Raw genomic sequence first — 22463 nt, 5'->3', positions numbered from 1 at the left:
ACTATAATATTTCAATCTGAAAAACTCACTATAAAGGCATTTTCTTATTTTAGCTGAGAATTTTTCATTATGATACTAAATACGACAGTGTTCAGCCAGAAATTTTAAGTAATGCAGCAGGGACATACTAAATTTTAAGTGTTCTTTGATCAAGTACAGAATAATACTTAGAGAAACACTGCTATATAACTAGTATTCATTTTTTTTCTGGTATGTTTATTAAACCCAGAAGATTATATATATTTTAAGCATGCGATGCTTTGGAGAAGGAAGTTTATTTGGCGATCTATTCTGAAATGGCCACTTAAATGAATGGTTTGCATGCTGTATTTATTTTGATGACACAAGTAAAAATTGCAATTTAATGCTGTATTCAAAACAAAAACATATCAACTAGAGGAGAAACCTTTAATAAATTATGGTTTTCATAATTATGATTTTGTTAAAACAAGTCACTCCAGACTACTAATTTAATTTTTTTCTTAAATACAGATGAAATTGAATAAATAATGTATTAAAGTATACAAAAGTACTATTTAATTTTAAATTTATATACACAGCAACAACAATTACACGGTATACTGCCCCCTTCCTCGTAAGAATACTGAGAGATAAAAAGAAATTAATTAAAATAGGGATCATTACATTAGGCCCTCAAAAACAAGAACAAGCACATGGTAACATATACAATAGAGAAACACAAGTTCAAACAAACACATATAACCCTAATTTATCTGCTGAAGACTTGTCATAGAATCAGACAAGTCAATTGTCCCTTTTGTGATTCTTCCCACACCTGCCAGGCAGGAATCTGCCATTCTCCCCCAAAGGATAGGCATTTCTTTAACTGTTTATACACTGCTTAGAGATATTTGGAAAAAAAGTACGTACAGATTATTGCTATAAAATGTTACTGCATTTGCTGTAAAGGCCATAGCTATTGCTTTATTTAACTTTTATTTTGTTTGATTCTGCATTCAAGAGTATCAGGACAACTGGTATCACAAGTTGACTTTGATATTCAAGGCTTTTAAGTTTAAGCCCTTCCAGTTAAAATAATTTTCAGATAAAGGCTTTCAACAAACTGGGTCAGTTTTAATTTGGGAAGACACTTATCTCTTACATATCTAGTCCTGATATCAAGCAAGACGACTCCTGAGGGAAAAGAAAGTGAGAAGCAGTGAAACAAATACGAGTCCATACTAATTAAGTTTACATGTTTTGCAATGTAACTCAAAAACTGCTTGTCATAAGAGCAGAAGAGCAACAAACAGCATTTGGACAATAAAAATAATATTCCTGATATTTAAACTATATGGTAACTTACAAAGGTTTTCCTTAAATTTTCAAAAAGGTACCCATATTTTGTAAAATATTCAGAAAGCAAACACTAGACAGTTTTATCACTTGGAATAAGTGGCATTCTTGTGTCTGTACTCTCAAATCAGTGGTCAAGGTTAAGCCAAGTAAACATTTTTACAAATAGAAGACCAGGCTGGCTCTACCACCACATTTGCAGAAACTGGCCATTACCCAAAAGAGAGGATGCCTCAGCAAGGACAAGAAACAAACTATTTTTAAGTCCTCACACCCATTTTTATGTCAAAAAAACCCCAGACTTCAGTTCTGTAGGAAAACCAACTAAACCACACTCCCATTTCACCATACACAGTAAACCGAAAGCTGCTCAAAGATCAAAAGGGAATCCATGGCACAGTTCAGATCTTTACCAAGTACTCTTAGCACTCACACCACTACTGAGATCATTCAAAAAAACCAACAAAACCACTTAGAGTATCTGAGGATTCTCCATGATTCCAGCCAGTACTTTGTCTGTATAAATTTTAGAGACCACAAATAATAATGGACCCCATTGTTTATCTACTGTTTCCAGTAGAGAAATCAAAGGACAGAGGAAAAACAGTGAACTACTGTTTTACACTTAAGTCAATAAGCATGCTTTTTCAAGAGAGAGAGTTGCCTCAATACATAAAGATTTCTGAGTTTGCTTCCTGTTTTTCTTACACAGACATGTAAAACCCAAGTGTATTTTCGTATACAGCACTTTGTCTTCCCCATATATGATATGCAAAGTGTTGATACATGATATGGTATGTGTTAGAATGCTGTACACAAAAAGCCCCTTTTCACCTCCTTCTAAAGAAACTTCATGTTTAGCATATTGTTATTGCTATCAAGGAACTCCCACATTTATTTATTTCTGAACTTAGAATATACACTGCTAATCTCACTGAAGGGAAGGACTCATTAAGTCCTCAATCAAAGATTTTTCTTGCTTGCAGAGAATTTTTTCAGAGATTTTTTAGAAAGCAAAGCATAGGGCTGTTTTTGTCGTCAATTCCCTACTGATATTTGCAAAGTAATTATTATAAAGGAAAAGAGAAACAGAATATAGAGTAAGTAAATATATTTATAATAAACTATCTTTTAACTTCAGATACACTGTGGGGATTGCCTATTGACTATTGGTTTAGACAATTAAAGGAAACCAAAATAATTTCTCTGATTTTTGAAGTACCTTGTACTGCCCATCCCATTATGCCAAGACTTGAGGGAAAATGTCTCCAACAACTGTCAGAACGCAAAGGCTGCTAACTGTGGCTAGTTTAGTACACCTGCTTTCCAGAAAAGGCACCGGAAAAAGGCAAATATCCCCTTCCCTTAGCACACTAGATTTTAAGAAAAGCTCCTCTGGCTACCCACTCTTTTAAACACAGACTACTTACAGAGAATTAAATTCCATTCTAGACTAAACCCAGAGTAACATGAGCACAATTTTTCAGGCAGAACAGAGCATTTTATCATGCATGCTCAAACTGCAATGTCATTTCCTTACTACAGCTTTTCTAACGCCATAGTTATGCTAGTCCTTCTAAGTGTCTTTTAGTTTCTCAGAGTTAAAAAGGGAGAAAAACAATAAATACTCACCTGTTTTTCTGAACTGAATACCTACTTATTACTCCAAGCAGTCAATAAAAGCATAACAATATTTTGGGATTTCTTTTAACATCATCTGAGACAACTGTTGTGAAACAACTGGTCACACTTTTCCTCTAAATACAATGCACTCCAATCTTTCTATTTTCTTATGGAACAGACTTTTGCAATATCTTTTAAATGGAAGAGATCAGTATTTTTCTGCACACACATTTGTTTCTTAATAACCAGATGTCAGCCAATTCTTGCTACAGTATAGCCCTTTAGCAGGCAAGCATCTTGTGGCAGGGCTGAAAAAGTTCAAATTAGAGATAAAAGCTGGGAAAAAGACTGGTTATTGTTGCACATCCTGGAGTGAGTGGACTTCTCTCTGCTGAATGCTCCACAAAAGCAGAAATGCTGCACACCAGCATACAGAATGGACATCAAGGAAGTTATTTGCTCAGGGGTCAGGAAATTATTTAACTATGGAATTTACACTGTTCTGCTGCAAAGTGTCAGAATTCCTCCTACAAGCACCTCTAAGGAAAAAATACAAAGCTCTACTCTGATACCTGTTCGTCCTGTGACATGACAAAAAGAGGCCAGAATCTTTACTTTTTAATTGGAGCCCAACATTTTTAATCTCTCTTCACCCTGCCAAAGGAAGGATTCTGAAGAAATTCTAAATATTTGGTAAAAACTAAGAATAAGACACCACAAAACTGCCCAAGTCCTAAAGAATTATATTTTAATAAGAAACATAGTATTCTCATTCAGAGTTTAGCTTTCAAATAAGAGAGCTAAAAGCAGTATTTAGGAATGCAGACAAATGCCTGGGTTCCTTCCAGTCCCTGCTCCAGCAGGGCAGATGTCACAAATGCAGTCTGGGGAAAGAAAAGTTTTAACAGAGAAGATTTGAACTCCCTATGGCACAGGCCTCCTAGCCATGATCTGCAAAATGCTCACTGACAGTCTGCAACATTTGCACAGCAAGACAGGAGGAGGGAGGGAACCTGAGTTCTTGACCCATTGCCTAATGAGTCTAGAGATCCCCAGCATAATTACTAAACCAGCTTTCATTTAGCATTCTTCCATGAAGCAGCTTGGTGTCTGCTGACACAGGCTAGCAGTGCACCAGATCCCATTACAATTGCATATGATTAAAGTTAAGTGCAGCATCTTCTCCTAACTGCAAAGTAGCAATCCACGTGCACCTGACACTGCCACTGAACCTAATGAGTATTTCCGTGCTTCTGTAAACAGAACTAATTAATAGCCAATCATTTAACTTGGTAAATGCAACATTAAATTTGAATATGGGTCAGCAGCAGTAAAGACAGCCTCACCTTTCTCAACATACATCATCTAAATGTAAACACAGTTATTCAAACAAAGATGTAGGCAATCAAGATGTAAAATGACCTGCAGCAATAAGGCTAAAATTCTGCAATGTCACAATCTAACTTATAAAACAACATCCCTCACACATTTAACAAGAATTCATTACTGCAATGCAATACAGTCATCTTGACAGATACCTGAAGTTGTCTATGAATCTATACACTGTTAATTATAAACACATTTTCTTTACTAAAATCAAGTTTACTAAGTTGCAGACTTTAAGAAATGTCAGACCTGTAAATTGCTATGTTCCTCTGTAAGCATTTTTAGAAAGGGTCACTAATTCGTAATGCCAAGTATTATAAATTCATTTTTTCAATTATGTCTTCTGACTTAGGCAGCAGTATCAGAATTATGTCACCTAAAATTTCAATAAGCTTATTTCCTATCTAAATAAAAACTTGCTATTGCAGAGTTCCAGAGCTCCTCCCCAAAATAACACCTCAATATCCCACTGTGCATGCATTTCATCTCTGCTTCCATAAGCAAACAAAATTGCTTAGAAACATGGGAGATACTGCCTGCACAGTATTTGAATAATGCCTATGCATGCTTTCCAGTATATTACCTCATTCATATACTGCTGAAAACTTGCAGAAACTTAATTGTTCTGTTCCCAGAGGCCACAACCCTAGGGGATTATTAGCTTCACCCAATATTAAAATGGATTATAAATACATGGTTCTGTATGGCAACAGCACATAAAGTTTTTTTCTGATGGGCCTTGTAAGAGAAGGAAGTAGGAAAAGTTGGAGCTAGTAACACAAGCTTAACATGAAAAGAAAAAGACATACATACTCTTTACCTGTTCATGGAATCATAACTTGTCTTATTTCAATTCTTCATGAGTTAAGATCCTCCTCAATCTCAGAACTGAGCACTGCCAATTAAACTGATCTAGGGAAGAAAGTAAACAAATAGACCCTAAAGAGACAAACTTAACCTTTTGAACAAGGGAACCTTCCTTACCTATCAGAAAGTAGTTCTTTCTATGAGGATACTTAAATATCAAGTATTTAATGCATCCAGAAATGTCAAAAATATCTCTACATTTTACTTTGAGCCAAGACTTGTCACCACAATCTCAAGACTGTCTTTTCTTCCTCCTCCCCTGCCCAGCCACATTTCTTAGCTCTGCTAAATCCACATAAGACATCTCTAATAACCATACTGATAGCCAAGTTATATTTGTGGCAGAAGGAAAAAAAAATGTGCTTTTTTTTGTACTGCTCCTTAAAATTTCAAATTAAAGGTATGACATGCTCCTGTGCCCAACAGGCAACAGCTTCAGGGAGCTGCTCCAGCAATTTCATACATCTGCTCTCAGGCTAACACACTGCCACAACAGTCATGCAAACCTGCCTGTCTCCTCAGCAATGTCATTCTTTTATGCCTATTTTTTCTCCCTCATCACACCCTCTTGAAACAAGCTGGCAACTCCAACCACAGGCATTTTGCTACAGAAAATTGTTTTATTCTATGCTTCTCCTCTGCTAATGCGTCAAATAAATTTACAAGCAGATGGGGGAAAGCTAACCAACAGATGCAAATAAGTATTCTCATGCTTTTGCAAATACTAAGTGGTCCATTGATTTGAAAAGCTCCAACTTCTCAATTTATGTTTTACACTATATTTTTAAATATGTCCCACTGCATGTTTTCAAGTAAGTATTTGAATTTTTTTAAATTATGTATTTAATACAAAAATGATTATTTTATTGACACTCTATCCCACACAACACCCTCTACATACCCATACAGAATCATTACTCAGAAGCACAGCATCAGAATTAGCTCCTTCCTTAAAGAAAACACTAGGTGTAATCAGAACTGCATTCTATGGGCATACACATACAAACATCAGTGTAAAGTCAAAAAGGTATGCTAGTCCATGAAGTTAACTACATAAAATAAAATAATCTTCTTCTGCAACTCTGTTTTTGACATGTGAATTTGAGGAAAAGCGTGAAGAAAAGCAGGAAAATACTGGAATCATACTAACCAAGTTTCTGAGGCTTTGCCTCATGCATTCACACAACCTGCTGCCCATTGTTTTAATGGACACAGAAGCAGATACCTTTTCATCAGATCATCCCACATCTCCTGGGAGTCAGGATAAAGCACAAGACATCACTAGTAAAAGTTATTTTTGTTGCCAGAAACCAGAAAAAAAATGAAAACCAAACTTGTCCATGAGCTATTCAGTCTGATGAAACACAGCCATGGCTTTAACACCGCACTAACAATTTTGCACATTTTCCCTACAACAAGCAATGGAAAGGAACCACTTCCCAGCACTTCTTGGGCACTGAGAGCCTGTGATTCCCCACACACCAGAGGCTTGCAAAGAGTCACATGTAATGGAAACAGAAAATATTTCAAAAGGTATGTTGATAGGATTTTCTTTAAAATTTATTGAAATTTTACAATGTTGCATTTTGACAAATCTAGCAAGAAACTTTCTTTGGAAGAGATGAAGCAGCATTTCACTAACTAGATATTTCCAAGAAAATAATAACGATCATTTAATCTTCCTTGCTGGCTTTGAGACTCTTTGAATCCTTGGCTTGACTTACTACCATTCCATATTATGCCTCTTCTCATATACAGTCTTCTAAATATGCTGTCCTCAACTAAAACTGTAAGCAGCATAAAGAGCTAAAAGCATTCTTTTAAAGATACATATATAAGCATTTAACTCATTTATGTAATAAAAATGTGAGGACCCCTTTCATGAGTGCAGCACGGGCAGTAGATGGCTTAGTTCTCTGTCCCCTTTCATGTTCCAATTCCATTTTTTCTTCCCACCGTTGTCACTACTGCTGTTCTTCTTCCCCTTCTTTTTAGCTGTCAGCCGATAAAATTCCAGCAAAATTCAGCTTGAAGCTGACCCTGAATCCATTTTGTACTTTTTTGCATCCATACACACATACAGACCCTTCCCTGGCTGTGAGGAACAGAGAGACATTGTGTGTTCCATGTGCAGGAGTAAGATGAGCCATTTGGAAAGCAGGTCATTCCCAAGGGCTTGTTGTGAGCTGTGGAACTGTCTATGGTTACAGTGCAACATGCTCATATAAGCACCCTGTAACAACTGTAGAAGAAACATGTCAACTCCTGCATCCCTCTCAGTCCATCACCTCTGAGGTTACAGAATGAAGCCTCACAGTGAAAAGGTAAGTACATGGAGATGGTCCCACATTAAATAATGAAAACAATTTCAAGGCCATTAAAAACCACCATTTGTTATCTGCCCTCTGCCTTTCTCAGTGGTAAGAACATCAGTATTTGACCACTACACAATAGTATACAAGACTGCAAATCCACTGGAAGTGGATACAAATGGGGAAATTTCAGCAAGTGTCTTTCACTGTCTCTGCATGGTGCAGCATTAAACAGTGCAGCTGGGCCAATGCTTGCAAACAAGCATGGACTTTTCCTCACTGCTTCATAACATGGTGCTATGATTACCAAAGAAATAAAATCTAAATACTCTGAAAAGTTTTATAAACTTTCTATGATCCAGTTATCCCTGTACATACAAGCAGAAATAAAAATCCCAGTGAAGCACAAAATCTCTTTAAGAATAACTTGTATTTAGTTGGGTAATACTTACAAGCCTCAGTCATCTCTGAAGAGACTCTGAATTCAGACTATAAAGTTTACAGACGCTCTTACAAGGAGAAAGAAAACCATCAACCAGAAATGGGGAAGAGAGTGAGAATTAAATGTACACTACTGGGTAGAAACATATGCTATTTAGTTGTCAGCTACTCTAAACCTGTCCAGACTTTAAATACTAAATTTAAGACTGCTCTGTGATTACCACCTCATTCTAGATCACACAGAAGACTATATTCTTGCAGGCCTCTATTATGACAAGAAAGGAAATTAAATTTTTTTAATCTTCTGAGAGATTTGGGGTTGCTCAGACTGGAGAAGAGAATGCTCTATGCAGACCTTAAATCACCTTCTAATACCTAAATGGGCCTGCAAGAAAGCCGGAGACAAACATTTTGCAAGAGCATGTAGGGACAGGACAAGGGATAAAGGCTTTAAATTGAAAGGGGGAAGGTTCAGATTAGCTATCAGGAAGAAATTGTCTACGGTGGGGGTGGTGAGGCACTGAAACAGGCTGTCCAGAGACGCTGAGGATGCCCCATCCCAGGGAGTGTTTACAGCCAGGTTGGATGGAGCTTTGAGCAACCTGGTCTAGTGGATGGTGTCCATACCCACAGCAGGCTTGGAATGAGATGATCTTTAAAGTCCCTTCCAACCCAAAGTGCCCTGCAATTTCACTCAAACTGGAAACACAATAGCAAAAAAAAAAAAATGTTCCTGAACATGAACAAAACAACAAAAAAGCCCCAATAGTTTGCTCAGGTAAACTGGTAGCCAGTCACCCAACAGAAGTGACAAAAGTAATGAAATCCCATCAAGACAAATCAGGCCTCATATGACAGATTCCAATGTTTTAAGAATAAAATTTGAGATCAGAAGAAAAAACCCCACACATCTAGACAGAAAATATGCTGGGTTTTCTGTTCTCATTTTAAAAAAAATTTCTGAACATACCTTTTCTACTCTGGAATATTTTGTATCTGTTTTTCTATTTTCTAATACATTATGTTTGAATTAAGTAAAATTAATAATACTAATTTTATGTGCAAAATTTATGCCACTGTGGTTTCAACTGGTTTATATCCTTATGAGGCCAAATAAAACAAAGCCAGAAGAGTTGAGTTCTGGGAAAAGATTCAATTAAATTCCTTGGAGATAAAAGCAAATTTAGATTCTTTAAGTTGTTCAAGTCCATGGAAAGAACATGACAAATTCAACAGACATCCTCATAGATTTAAAAAACAAAACAAAAAGAACAGCCAAAATCCACAAACCTGAGTGGAAGTGTACCCAAAGCAGACACTGCTCTAAAGCCCACAGAGATGCTGTTTGAGAAAACTGAGCAGATTTACATCACATACAAGAATTTTCCCTATAATCCCACTTCCCACTTTAATTGAAATAGTGACCAGACTTATGAAGCATCCTTTTGTTCCTGCTACCAGTTAGTTCCCTTATTTCATTGACATTTCTATAGGACATGACTCATGCTTCTCTAACATTTACTGGAGGACAGTAGAAAACAATCCTTGATCAATTGTCAAAGCTATAGAAGTTCCTCATAAATTTTTACTGCCTTTGACACTCATCTTGCCATAACAAAAAGTACATATGTAACCACACCCATGCTTAAACACAGCAGACCAAAGCAAACACCTCACTCAGTAAATTCTAGTAAGCCCCTGGCATACAAACTGCCATCTTCCCCAACACACTGACCAGCCCTAAGTCTATTACAGTTTTCTAAACTGAAGTGGCACTGCCACCTTAAGACACGAGGCCAGCATTACAATTTTCACTATGCTAGAGTAGTGAAGAAGAAAATGGTTTTTAATTACTTTCACTTTCCAATTTTTTTTAAATATTTAAATTAGAAAAAATTAAAAATAAAAGTGCACAAGTGATGCATTGCTTTAAGTCACTCATCATGTTATTAATACTCTTCTCAATTAAATGGCAATTTAACTATGCAACCTAGCTTAGGCTGAACATTTTAACATTCAGTAAAAGGCATCACTGTGAATCAAAGTTCTCTATTTTGCCCACAGCCAGCACAAAACTGCACTGTGTTTTGTAATCCTTAACTTTCAGCAACAGTGATAATACTTTTGGCAACTAGCCACAGTTACTGTGACATATATGAGAGGACTTTTTAATACATACACTCAAAAAATTTGATCAGGCCAGAGCACATTTAGAATATTAATCGAGGTTGTTAAACTATCGCAAACTCAGAATAATTTAAAGGACCCAAACCATCCTCTTATTTTATCTACAAATATGGCACTCCACTACTGTGTAAATGACATTCACACTAAAAAATTCTTCATCTTTGGACAAAACATAAATTAACCTTTAAAAAACTACTTCCACATTATGATACTGGGAAGAGCAATCTTACCCTTTGTAGAATATGCTTCAGCAATCATCCGTAGCCGATACGGTGGCACTGCAGTCAGCTGCAAGTCATCAACACCAACTCTTGCATATGTGTTCAGAGCTTCTTTGTAATCACCTTCCACATAGTTTAATTTGGCCATTACTAGGTTAGCTTCTTGTAGGAATTCTGGCTAGAAGGAAGAGAAATAAGAAAGGGTTTTCCCTCAGAAAACACATCTAATTCTTTCTGATAATTATTAGGTATGTTTTCTATCACCCCCAGAATGTTTCTTCTAACAGAGCAAGAAATGAACAAAATCCTGTCTTGTGTAATATTTGAGAAGCTTGAAGTAGGGGGGAATTCACTAAATCTCATTCCAGCAAGCTACTGAAAAGCATTACCAGCCATTTTAGATATTCACATGCGTATTTACACGTGTACCAGAAATACCTCTCAGTTGGAAACCAGCTTTTCCAGGTGATAAAACTATTTAAAGGCAGCCTATCATTACAGCTCCTCATATGACTTCTTTTTCTAACACAAGCACAGTTGAAAATAACATAGCATCAAAACTTAATGATATATGTTTCACAGCCTCCATATTTAATTCACAGCATTTCAAAGTATAAGGGCAGAATAAATGTCTTGAAAAAAAAGAACTAAGGGAGGAATGAAGAGAGAAAAGAAAGACAAATTAATACTCCCCGAAGCCACTGAAAACAGAATGTTACAGATGAGTGTAAAAGAAGCTTCTTTTGATCTCTGAAAAGATGGATGTTGAGTACAGATGAGGTAAGCTGATGCAGTAGCTACAACACAGTTAAGTAAAAGAAGGACCAGAATGGTTACGAACATTACAAGGTTCCGACAGAAAATGCTCTCTTGTATTAATCTCACTTTCAGAATCTGCAAATATAATTTAAGGAACCTCTCCTCAATATTTCAATGAATTCAATTTTTTCTAACTCTTGCTCAGGCTGACTTACATACCTTGAGATTACCCCTATCAAGTGCTGCCGTGAGATGTTTCCTGATCTCGGTCAGCTTTGGCTGGGGTCCCCGCGGACTGCTACTGTGTTTGAGAGTATTTTCCTTCAAAAACAGTTCTAGTTTGGATTCCCCAAGAAGAAGCTCGGCCATGTCATCTGTAAAAACAACAAACACAGGAAGTATTAGAAATAATTTTATTTCACTAACATTGCCTGAATTTTAAACACAAACTAATCAAAGCAAACACAACATTAAGTATTCAGGTTTATCACGTCATGTGATATTTTGTTTTACTTTTCCATTTATCTTTTCCCTGCCTGATTCACTGTAGTATCAAGTCTCCTGTGTTCTAAGATAAAAATATTTAAAACATTAACCTCAAGTCAGTATTCTCCCCTTCCTCCTCAAAAAAGCAGCACTTGATTCCAAAGCTTTATGTAGCTCTTTGAACAGGACAAGATACACTTCTGATACTCACTTCACCAAAAAAAAACCTGGTTGCAAATATGAATACTGATATTGGATTAATTTATGTATTTGAAATAAAAACATGTCCCTCATTATGTCTGTGATCACCATGCATATCTTCTCTGTAGATCTCCCTCGGACCTTTTTAAGGCTCCAGCCATCCCAAGTCTTGAGTATGGCAGTCCATTTCTCATCCCTCTCCCCATTTCTTACAGCTTACCACCACTTCTCAGACATGAAGGTACAATGTAATACCAGGCTGTCCAGCAAAGCTGCACCCAGCACACTTCTGAAATTCAAGAAACTGGTAATGTTCTTTAGCCAGGACCACTAAACTTCTTTTACTGAAATGTTTTGAGTTATTCCTCTAGTCAGAAGAGCACTGTAAAAGTCATCACCTTTGTGGGACTTGAAAAGACTACGTCATGTCTTGCAATGTCTGATCAGAACTAGAATGAGAGGTTCTAGGGTAAACCTAGAAATATTTTGGTAATGCACAAGAAACCCATTGTTAGCTGCAGCAGGGAACAAGTGAGCCTGTGAGGACTGAGCACATTTATGACTTAATATGGATTACAGAGTCTTCTCTGTGTTTAGAAAACAAACCAGGATAACACATTATCAGAGTCAGCAAAAAGCAGGGAAAGGGGAAATAGATGTCAGCATAAGCACCTGGAGGGACCAGTGCCAGGCTGTGAAATCCCTCGCCCACAGCCTCCACTGCTCCGCCACCGATTAGCAGCAACAGCCACCAGCCCCAACAGTCACTGTCAGCTGCATTCCCTAGGAAAGGGCCCAAGCCAGAAATCCCAGACTGCTTCCCAACCCAGCCACACAGGCTTGGCTGAAGCAATTTATACTAGTTTTGCCATTCTTTTGTTGAAGTCTGTTCAGCAAAAATGAAAAAAAAAATCAATGAAGAAAATGAAAAAAATTTAATGTGTTAAGTGAAGAAAAAGAAACAAAACAAATACTTCAACATTAGAGAAAGTACAGGGTTATACACAGTTTTGAGAATTTCCACAGATTACAAAACCCATCCAGATGACATTGCACACCTTTTGGCTGTTCTTGTAGAATTTTTTAGCTTGTTATATATTCAACATTTCCCTTGTTGCAATTTTTGTCCATTGACTCCAACCACTTCTCCATCCATACAGTCCATCACTTCTCATCAAAAGCTGTCTGGCTGGTTTGTCCTTGATAAACCCATGTCAACTGATCCCAATCACCTCCTTATCCTACCAGGACATACTTCCTAATCTTCTCAGAGCCTAAGGTTAGGCTGATCAACCTCCAGTCCCTGGACCCTCATTGCAAATGGCCATTTGTACCTTCTTCCAGTCACCAAGAATCACACTGCATCACAAAAACCTTCCAAAAAATTAGTGTCCATGCAATGGGCTTGGCCAGCTCTTTCATACTCTGGCACAACCCACCAGGCTATCAGAGGCTTACATTCCCCTTTGCAGAACACAGCAGGGCATAATGCTTCATTTCATGAGACCTTTCTATCAAATAGAGTTATTTCCATCAATGTCAACATATTTTATGCAAGCTCCGATACCTATACTAAAAAGCACAAATGGTACAGACAATTGTAAGTGCAATAAGTAAATTTGCAAAAAAACCCAAATATGCTACAATGATTTTTTTTCATTTTTAAAGATACTGAGTGTCTATTTTGTTGCAGTCTGTTTTCTGCATATTCTTTCTTTTCTTTCTAACAGAAACCATAGCATAACTGACAAAAATCAACAGCTTGTGTTGTTTCAGCTTCAAGCTACAAACTTAACAAGAAATTAAAGTGACCAAATCTAAACATGGTATTTCAACCAAAATCTCCATTGTTACAGACTTATTCCAAATCCCACAATTCATTACTACAGCCATAGTATTACAAACAAATAATAAAATCAGGTATTATGACCAACATTACCCTGCTCAAAGATAGCTTTAGCATAACACTCTGGAGAACTGCACTTTCTGCAATTATTCCACCTCTCTGGAAATCAAAGAGTTTAAACTGCATGCACAGAGAAAACAACTGCTATAGACAACTACAGCAATTCAAGGCAGGTTAGTTTGGTTCAAGGAGTTTGACATGGGCTGTGAAAGGTTCTCAGAGATCAGAGGCCCACTCCAAACTTACAAAACTGAACTTCAGTTCACTGTAGGCAGTTAATTGCCTTTCAAGGAGCTGGTCACTGGCAGGTCATTTCAGGACAGGTATTTTACTCATAATATTCAGAAGACTCCAGAGTCTTGTTCTGAGTAAACAATTTTTGTTTATGAGCCCCTTTAAAAAGGGAATTAACAAATAGGAGTGAAACTTGAAAATAATACTTTAGGTCAGCATGGTAACGTCCCACTTGGGAGAAGAACAATGAAAATTAATTTTGTTAATTGTACTTTTAAAGCTAAGTAGCAACTTTTTAAAAGGGTGAAAATATGTCACACTGGTTACATTATGTTTTAAGGGTTGATGCTTTCTCTCTGATCTGTACTTGTGGAAACCAAAGTATTTAATTTAACAAGTAACATTTTTCTTTCCTTTTATTCAGTTTAATGCTTCACTGAGCAAGCTCCATTTCCAAAGATGGTCGAGGAAACAAGATTGTCAAATATAGCAAGGAATCTAAATAACACTGTAAAACAAGTGCTTTGGTTCAGGAGCTGAAATACCACCAAAGCTGTTTACAATGAAAAGAGTGAGGTCTATCACTGACTTTCTTCAACACTTCAAATAGCAGAACCTCAGAAGTGCCAAAGAAGAAAGTATCACATGTACCTTTCACTCTCATATGCAACCTGTCAAGTAGGTCCTAAAAATTGTTCTGATCCACGCTCTTGTAACAAGCATTTCTTTAATTAAGTTAAATACAGTAGATCTATCACTATGGAGAAAGAGGTAAGAACAGCTGTCCTGCTGAGCTAAGAACAGCACCAGCTGCCAGATATGTTTTGTTTATATAAACTGCAAAACTGTCAAGGAAGCATGTGAAACAACTAGTTTGGATTCTTACAACACATGAGCCAAAAAACAGGTCAGGCACCAAATAAAAATAAATCTCTCACTGCTAGGTATGAAAATGCATGCCTTGAGGCATGAGGATTTGTAAAACAAAGTGCTGAAATCGTCTCTATTAGTAATGGGGGAAAGTAACGAAACAACAGCACTGGCACAGGCAAGAGCAAAGGGTAGCAAATATCAGCTACACCACAGAAAAAGGAAGACCAACTTCTCACCCATTTGTGAGAATGGAATAAGAACAAGACAGTGATAGGCATAGATCTAGCACGCTACAGAAAGTTTGTAAGATTATTCCTCTCTTACACACAGCAGAATTTCTCACAATGGGGAAAGGAAGAGGAGACAAACAAGAAGCCACCTCTGGAAAATTTAATTTAACCTCTCTCTCCTTTTCCTCTCTCATCCTCCTACAAGCTTCACCTCCCTGATAATGACTTGAAAACTTTAGAAATTGAATGTTTCTAAAGACAGGACATAAGCAAGAACAAAGCCTTAAGTTCAAGCTGGCACATACTCTAATACTATCCTGGCACCTTAAGATGAGAATCAAAGTAGTCTAGAAGACCCAGGTATTTTGTTCCCATCCTTGATGCTACTCAGAGAAGCTAATGATCCACACAGAGCTAGAGACAGTCACAGTGCAATGACATGTATTGCCCATACTTTCCTTCAAAGGAAGCGTGGGAGAGGAGAAAACAGCAGCTGCAACTTTATACACAGATCCAACCAAGCAGCAAAACAAAATCTGCCCTTCTAGGTCATTCATGCCCAGCACAGCTCAGCCTTTCCCTGTAGCACTGCTGCAGATCATGAGACACAGCACCACGAGAGACAGAGGCAGTCACTGTCAGACTGGCTTTCATCACAGAAGTGCTGCACTGGGGCAGCTGCTGCTGACTAACACTTGAAAACAACAGGTCACAGACTGCAAGCCATAAAAGCCACCACAAAGCAGAATTTTGTTATTTACCGAGTCTCTCATCTGCTAAGTCAGTCAATCAGGGCCAGATATTGGCAACAAACTTTTAAATCAAATTATTACTGAGCAAGTACTTTATTAACAAAGCACTGGCTTTATGCGTCAACCATACTGTGCCAGTAAGAATGACATTCAATGGTGCTTGTAACAAAATTCCAATTACATGGACATTTCTGAAGGAAACCATTTATGAAGCCATAGCTCTAGCAGAGTTTTCCATTAGTTACAGCGATCCCTTAAGACATCCTGAAATAACATAAGAACTGTTTGAGAAGAAATTGCTTTTCTTTTTCTTCTAGCACAGAATGAGTGATCTAGATGATATTCTTCTATTAGACCTTTTACAGAGATGGAATTAAATTGTGTAAAGTTGATAACATGAAGTTTAGTGTTCCTTCAGCCAGTTTAAACAGATGTTTCAAAAGAAAAACTGTTCAAAAACAGTTTCAGTACCACGAAATCCATTATCCCACTTTCAGAAAATTCACACAATTATGGCTTAGTACAAAATTCTTGATTAAAGGAAAGACTCCGTCTTATTCATCTATTTCTCTGCTGAAGAATTCATCAACAACAATTACTTAGCAGATTAAGGGGGTATTTGATGACTTACATCACAACTGCATTGCAGAACCATTTTAGACAAGAACAGCCTAACTTGCCCATCTGCTTCTGCAACATCACAGTACCACTGAAACAAGTGCCTGACTAACAGGATGTCCTCTGCCTGAAATCAAAGACAGCTCCGAGCACCTTGGAACTCCAAGACAAATTCAAGGATGCTTTAGGTAAAGGCCCATTTCTCTTAGCATTCAAAGCAAAAGCAAAAACCAGACACTTCATGTAAGCTGCTTTCTTTCAGCTTAGAGAAAGCTTGGACATTTGTACAAAATGGCCGAGAAGAGCCTTGTGTACACATGGCTATCCTTCTTTGCAATATGGATCAATATGAATAATCTTCAAAATAAGAATACAGGCTGGCATAAATGGGGGATAGGAACAAGCACACAATGATGTGCCTTTATAAAATCGTCTCTAAAAATATCATAATGAAAGCCACTTTGCTACTTTATTTTTAATATCTGCTTTTTGAAGCAAATTCTTTAGCACAGAATCAGGATCTGAAGTAGTTACTCACAGAAAAATAGAATTAAAATAGAGGATTAGTCTTCTTTTATCCTTGGTCAAGAACGATGAAGATTACTTATAATACTAATATTTACTTAGGTTAAAACTATGGTCTATCTTGAACTATCCACTGAATCATATGCTAAAATGCAAAACAGTCACCTTTCTGGTGAATGCTACCACAACCTCCAGGCACTTGTTAAAAAACCCAGGGGTTGTCAGCAGGCTAGGTGAGAGGACTATCTAGCTCTAAATTCCTTTCTAAAAGTAAGGTTAGGGAGAAGGACAGAGAAAGTAAAGAATGGCAACATTGCATACAACTACCAAAAAAAAAAAAAAAAAAAAAACCAAAAAAACCCCACAACTGCTTGCTACCTGTTGTTCTCTGGAGCACCAAGTAACTCTTCTGGTAAAGTATTACTTTTCCTGTGGTAGTTCAGATAAAAGCCAAAGCAAAACACTGATGTTTGTCCAGATCATGACTACTATATATGTGGTTTCTCAAGTGTTCCTAATACTAATGCAGAAAAATTTTTAAGGGTCAGATAATTACTTTTTTCAGAAGGAAATACTTGGAAGGTATAAGGGAACACACCTCTTGGATAACAACAGCTATCACAACTATGGCAACAACCATACTCCTGTTATCAAGCTCCTGCTCCTGTTATCAAGTCTCCATGCACCAGATATTTCTCTGCAAATAAACGTCCATATCATGCTGCTGTGGTACACTGGCAAGAATACACATGATCCTGTGCTAACAATACTTACATGTTATTCATGGAACCTCCCTCAACAGCTCAACATCTGCAGCAAGAAAGACTATGCAGAAAATCATTCTTTCTTCCTTATATGCCCAGTGACATAGATTAAAATAAATATTTTTATTATTTCATTTCCCTTTCCTCTGAATTACACAGCTGCAAGAAAAATAGTGCATAATTAGGATAAAATCTCCTACCACAACGATTTAAGCAAAGAAGCTCAACCTTGGACTCAGGCCCTGGGGATCTGAATTTGAATAGGATGTATTTAAGAATAAAAAATACAGAGCAAAATACCTACAGAATCTGACTGACCAAACAAACTTTAATCTTTCCTTGTAAGGAAGCAGATAAATCTAGAAGCATGTTATATGTTGTATCATTTGTTAAATGTTGTATCATTTCACCCACTCTTCACCATAACCTTAAATATTTCAGGTAACTTACTTTAGACTCTTAAATTAAAAGCCCAACTGTTCAAATGCATTGAAGTTTAAAGATCATGGTTATCATTAGCCTCAAATGAAGACACTGCATCAGGTGAGATTAATGAGATGAAGCATGGAATTGTAAGAATAGAAGATGCTGCTGCTTCAACTGCCCTATCCTGGAGTCTAGGAAGAAAAAAATAGATGAAAAACTGAAGTCCTAACTCAGGACTATTTAAAAAAAAAAGAGGCAAAATTAAAAAAAAAAATCAGGGTAGGAAAGGGACAAGGGGTAAAGAGGACAAGTATGAGATTTCCAGGATCCCAAAGGGACCATACATTGATGTGCAGAATTCCAGGAAGTTGAGATTTGCTTTGTAAACTCCCTTCTGGTGCTTCAAGCCTTCCCAGAGGGAAACTAGCTTGGGACTGAGAAAAGAAACTATTCCTACTCAATCCCTAAACTTCTTAGTCTCTCTAAAGGTAAAACTGAAAGCTCAGAGTACCTGAAGGGCTGCATGCTGCAGTATTTTATTATGATTTTTCCCTCAGACATCCTATAACATTTTGGAATACCATTGTACCCAAATACCAAAAAAAAAAAGAAAAAAAAAAGAAAAAAAAAAACAAAACCAACAACTAAGGAATTTTATCTAGGAGTGGTATGCAGCAAGAAGGATCCCAATCAGGTCAATTGCTCTAAACAGCCGAAAACAAGAAAAAATTTGTAGCCTCCCACAGAACAGTTATTAAGAAGGCCACTTGAAAATTGAGCTTCTTTCCAGAGGAGGATCTGGAAATCCTGGAACCAGAAGTGATTTCCTATTCACCTGGCAGAAAAAGCATGAAACACACGGGTTTTCACCCAGGAACAAATTGACTTAAAGCACTTAAAGCAGACATTTGCTTTGTTCACAATGTATCAAACCATGAGTAAGAGCATTAGCTTGCAGAGGAATGTCAGTACAAGTCTCCAAGTACTCATTCAAATTTGTGCTCAGCACCCAGTAAATCTGGACCAGGAGCTACTTAAATCAAAATGAATGCTAAAACTATTCTTAGATTTCTACAAGGTTTATATTAAAAACAAGAAAAACAATATATACACAGAGATGTTACTTATGATTCCATCACTGACTACTTATTAGCAAGAATTCACAGCATCAGAGGATGGCTGAGGTTGGAAGGGACCTCTGGACATCATCTAGTCCAACACCCCTAATCCAAGCAAGAGGAACTAGAGAAGGTTGACCAAGATCTTGTCCAGCCAGGTGTCTGGAGACAGCAGAAAAGTATCCAGAGAATACGTGCAGCCCAACAAGCACTACTGGTAGAAAGGTTTCACACTGATGCAGATGTCACACATAAAACCAGAAGCAGAAAATACAGAGTCAGCTGTTTAAAGAAATTTAATTTTACTCACTAACACTTTTAATTATATACAGTCATTCATTCCTCTGCCTCTTAAACACACAGTGGGCATGGCACCTTTTTACTGTGCAGCTATATAGTATGGACACAATTTTCCTGCTTGACAGCCAAAACTTGCTTTGAAGAAAAATATTACAGGCTTTCCAATCTATTTATGCACAGGCAAATTTACTTTCAAAGTACCACTACTACTGAAATTTATTTTATGATAACACATATTAAGAACAGAAAACCGTTTCAAACTATTTTTTAATATTCAAGCTCACCAAATTTTGTGAAATGTTAAGGCCATCAATAAAGTAAATAATCAAGCCAGGAAACTCACAATGTATCATCTAGAATATTGACAGGCTTACAGTTGAATAAAACTTGGCCCCTTCAGTCAAATGCAAGGTAAAACCAAGAAATAAGAATGCATGTCAAACCCAAGACTGGGAACACAAAGTGTGGGAAACAGGACCACCATTATCTTTGAGTGTTTAAGTGGAAACAGTTCTATCAACCACACTGAGGAAGAACAATCAAAATTTAGCTTCTTCCCATCTATGTTGTGTTTAGGTTACAAAGATCAAGGAATGACTGGGAGAACAGGAAAAGCACATGCTCTGATAGGTAGGAATTCATTCCAATCTTGCTTCTTGCCATGATTTATTTCTCAAAGGACAAAACAGTTTTCCTGTTGCTACTAACAACAATAAAATACTAGAGACAACTAGATGGAAGGCAAAAACCAAGCCATGTCATAAGGACAGTGGCTCTTGTCCATTCTCTACCAAACAGCTATATTGCAGCACAGTGCAAATTTGAGAGATGATGACAATGGAATCCGACTTTTCTTGTCACAAAAAGATAAAGAAAATGACTAACAAAAAACAAAATCACTAATTAACTGCCAGGTCAGAAGAGAGATTTTTCATCTTTGGGGTGACCCAAAGCTCAGATGAAAGCACATAGATGAGCCTCTGTTCTCCAGAAAGCAAGATCTTGCAGTTCTCTATCATTTCCAATCTTCTCCTCCTAGCTTTCCAAAAAGCCACAGCCACACAGGTCCACCTTGGAAGCCTCAAGTAAATTCTTGAAAGACAGAACCCTACATTTGTCAGTCTCAGAGGCAATTGCCTGAGGTACATAACTACCAGTGCTAAGACAGAAAGCACCTTTTGCAACTTGGTTCATTGGTGTTTTGGTGGGGTTCATTTTTTGTGGTGTTTTTTTTTATTTATTTTGTTTTTATTTACCGGCTGTTCTAAAAACAAGTCCCTATTCTGCCTTTCCTCAAAGCCAGCTCTAATGCAGTCCCATTAAAGCCTTGATTAATGCACACCATTTTCTTCCCATTAAGGTAAAGAGACTGCAATTAAATAGAAAAAAGAAAAACAGAAATGTAGCTGCAAGCCAAGCCCACGCAAATCTGAGTCTGAGATAAGGCACACTTAAAAGATGAGCTACAACTTGTTCATATAACTGCAGAAAAGTATGGGAGGGCCTGTAAGCTGTTGTTTTCATATCCTGGTTGCCTGTGCAAAAGTTTTAAGGAGATAAACCAAATTACTGGTCTCAGGTGAGCTGCATTCAAAATTCTAGAAATAAAATGTATTTTCAAACAATTTTTTTGTTAAAGAAGCACAGTTTACAACTCCAGATAATATGAGATTATAGTAAAGGATTTCAGGTTATGCGTACAAATTCTGAGTGGAATCATACCAATCCCACACAGCTCATCAGTGGGGTGGGAACTTGCAGAAATTCATGCAACACCTCCTGAAGTAACTCCTAAGCAACTGATAACATCACTGATCAGAGCAACTACTGAAAACTGCCACTATGCATTCTGCCACACATTTGCTAACACCACAGAAATGCCCAGATTCAGCATCTCCCTCCACAGCCTGGAGCACAGATCAAATGCTCTCCAATTATTAAAGGTCTGGCTACCCACCTCACATTATTAGCCAGACATCCTTACTTCATCCAACTTATCTCAGCATCCTGCCACTTTGCTTTTTACAAAGTTATTATCTTCAGCCACTCTTTATCAGCTCAAATTAAACAGCATTCAGTGCAGGAAAAAAAAAAAAAAACTGTGAAAAACTGAACCACCAAATTCTAAGATTTTATTCTTTAAAAGACAGATTTGTGGGACGGAGGAATGGCCCAGATTTAGTAGAGAAGGAGAATGGCTCAATATTTGGTAAGTTAAGGACCTTCTGCCCCCTTCTTTACTACCATGCAAATCAAACCCAAACAAAAGTGGTATCAATGATCCTGAGTTTATGTTAATGAATTTATTTCCCTGTAGAAAAGTTAATCCTAACCTTTAACCCTTGAAGTAAGTTTAAAGGAACTGAGAGCAGCTATAATACAGATATATACCAGTATCTATTCATGCATAAACCTTTAAAAGTTACATTTCTTGTAACTTTTAAACAAGGCAAAAGTGCAATCAACCTGACATTACTACACGAGACATCCAATTCCCGAAATAATTACCTTCATAATATATAGCAATATTATTGTAAATACAATCAGTTATAAGCCCCAAATATCCGAAATGCTTCTTTCATTCCACTAAGACCAACTACATGCTTCCTCACAGCTCCCCTCACCTTTGCCCTCCACTGGCTGCTGCTACTGTTCTTTCCACCAGCTGTTACACTCCTCAGAGCCCTGTGGGAGGCAAATGAGCTTGGCAAGCCAGCAAACACAGTAGGCCCCAGAACAAGAAGCACGGAGTTTTCTGCTGGCCAAGCACAGTAATTCCCACCTCTGGTGTTCATCAACACAAGGGAGAGGCCAGGAACACATAACCAGGAGAAGCTGCACAGAGAAGCAGCAGCTTGATTAAAGGCAGGAAGCAAGAACTACTCTACATAATAGCAGCGAGGTGTTAGACCAGCTT

General features: G+C 37.4%; 1 protein-coding gene and 1 long non-coding RNA gene across 2 annotated transcripts in view; one reads left to right on the top strand and one right to left on the bottom strand.

Moving 5' to 3' along the window:
* TTC7B (tetratricopeptide repeat domain 7B) overlaps positions 1 to 22463 on the bottom strand; it is a 119158-nt gene that overhangs the window by 90936 nt on the left and 5759 nt on the right. The window contains exons 2-3 of the mRNA XM_064423600.1: positions 11333 to 11487; positions 10364 to 10532 (exon numbers count right to left, since the gene is read on the bottom strand). Coding sequence (XP_064279670.1) covers positions 10364 to 10532; positions 11333 to 11487 — 324 coding nt within the window. The remainder of the gene's footprint in view (positions 1 to 10363; positions 10533 to 11332; positions 11488 to 22463) is intronic.
* LOC135302741 (uncharacterized) lies at positions 10961 to 15334 on the top strand. The gene is made up of 3 exons (XR_010364289.1): positions 10961 to 11134; positions 12016 to 12107; positions 14365 to 15334. It is a non-coding gene; the product is annotated as an uncharacterized LOC135302741 (long non-coding RNA).

This window comes from Passer domesticus, chromosome 6 (assembly GCF_036417665.1).
Source record: "Passer domesticus isolate bPasDom1 chromosome 6, bPasDom1.hap1, whole genome shotgun sequence".
Taxonomy (NCBI): domain Eukaryota; kingdom Metazoa; phylum Chordata; class Aves; order Passeriformes; family Passeridae; genus Passer; species Passer domesticus.
This window is presented reverse-complemented; position numbering and strand designations above follow the sequence as displayed.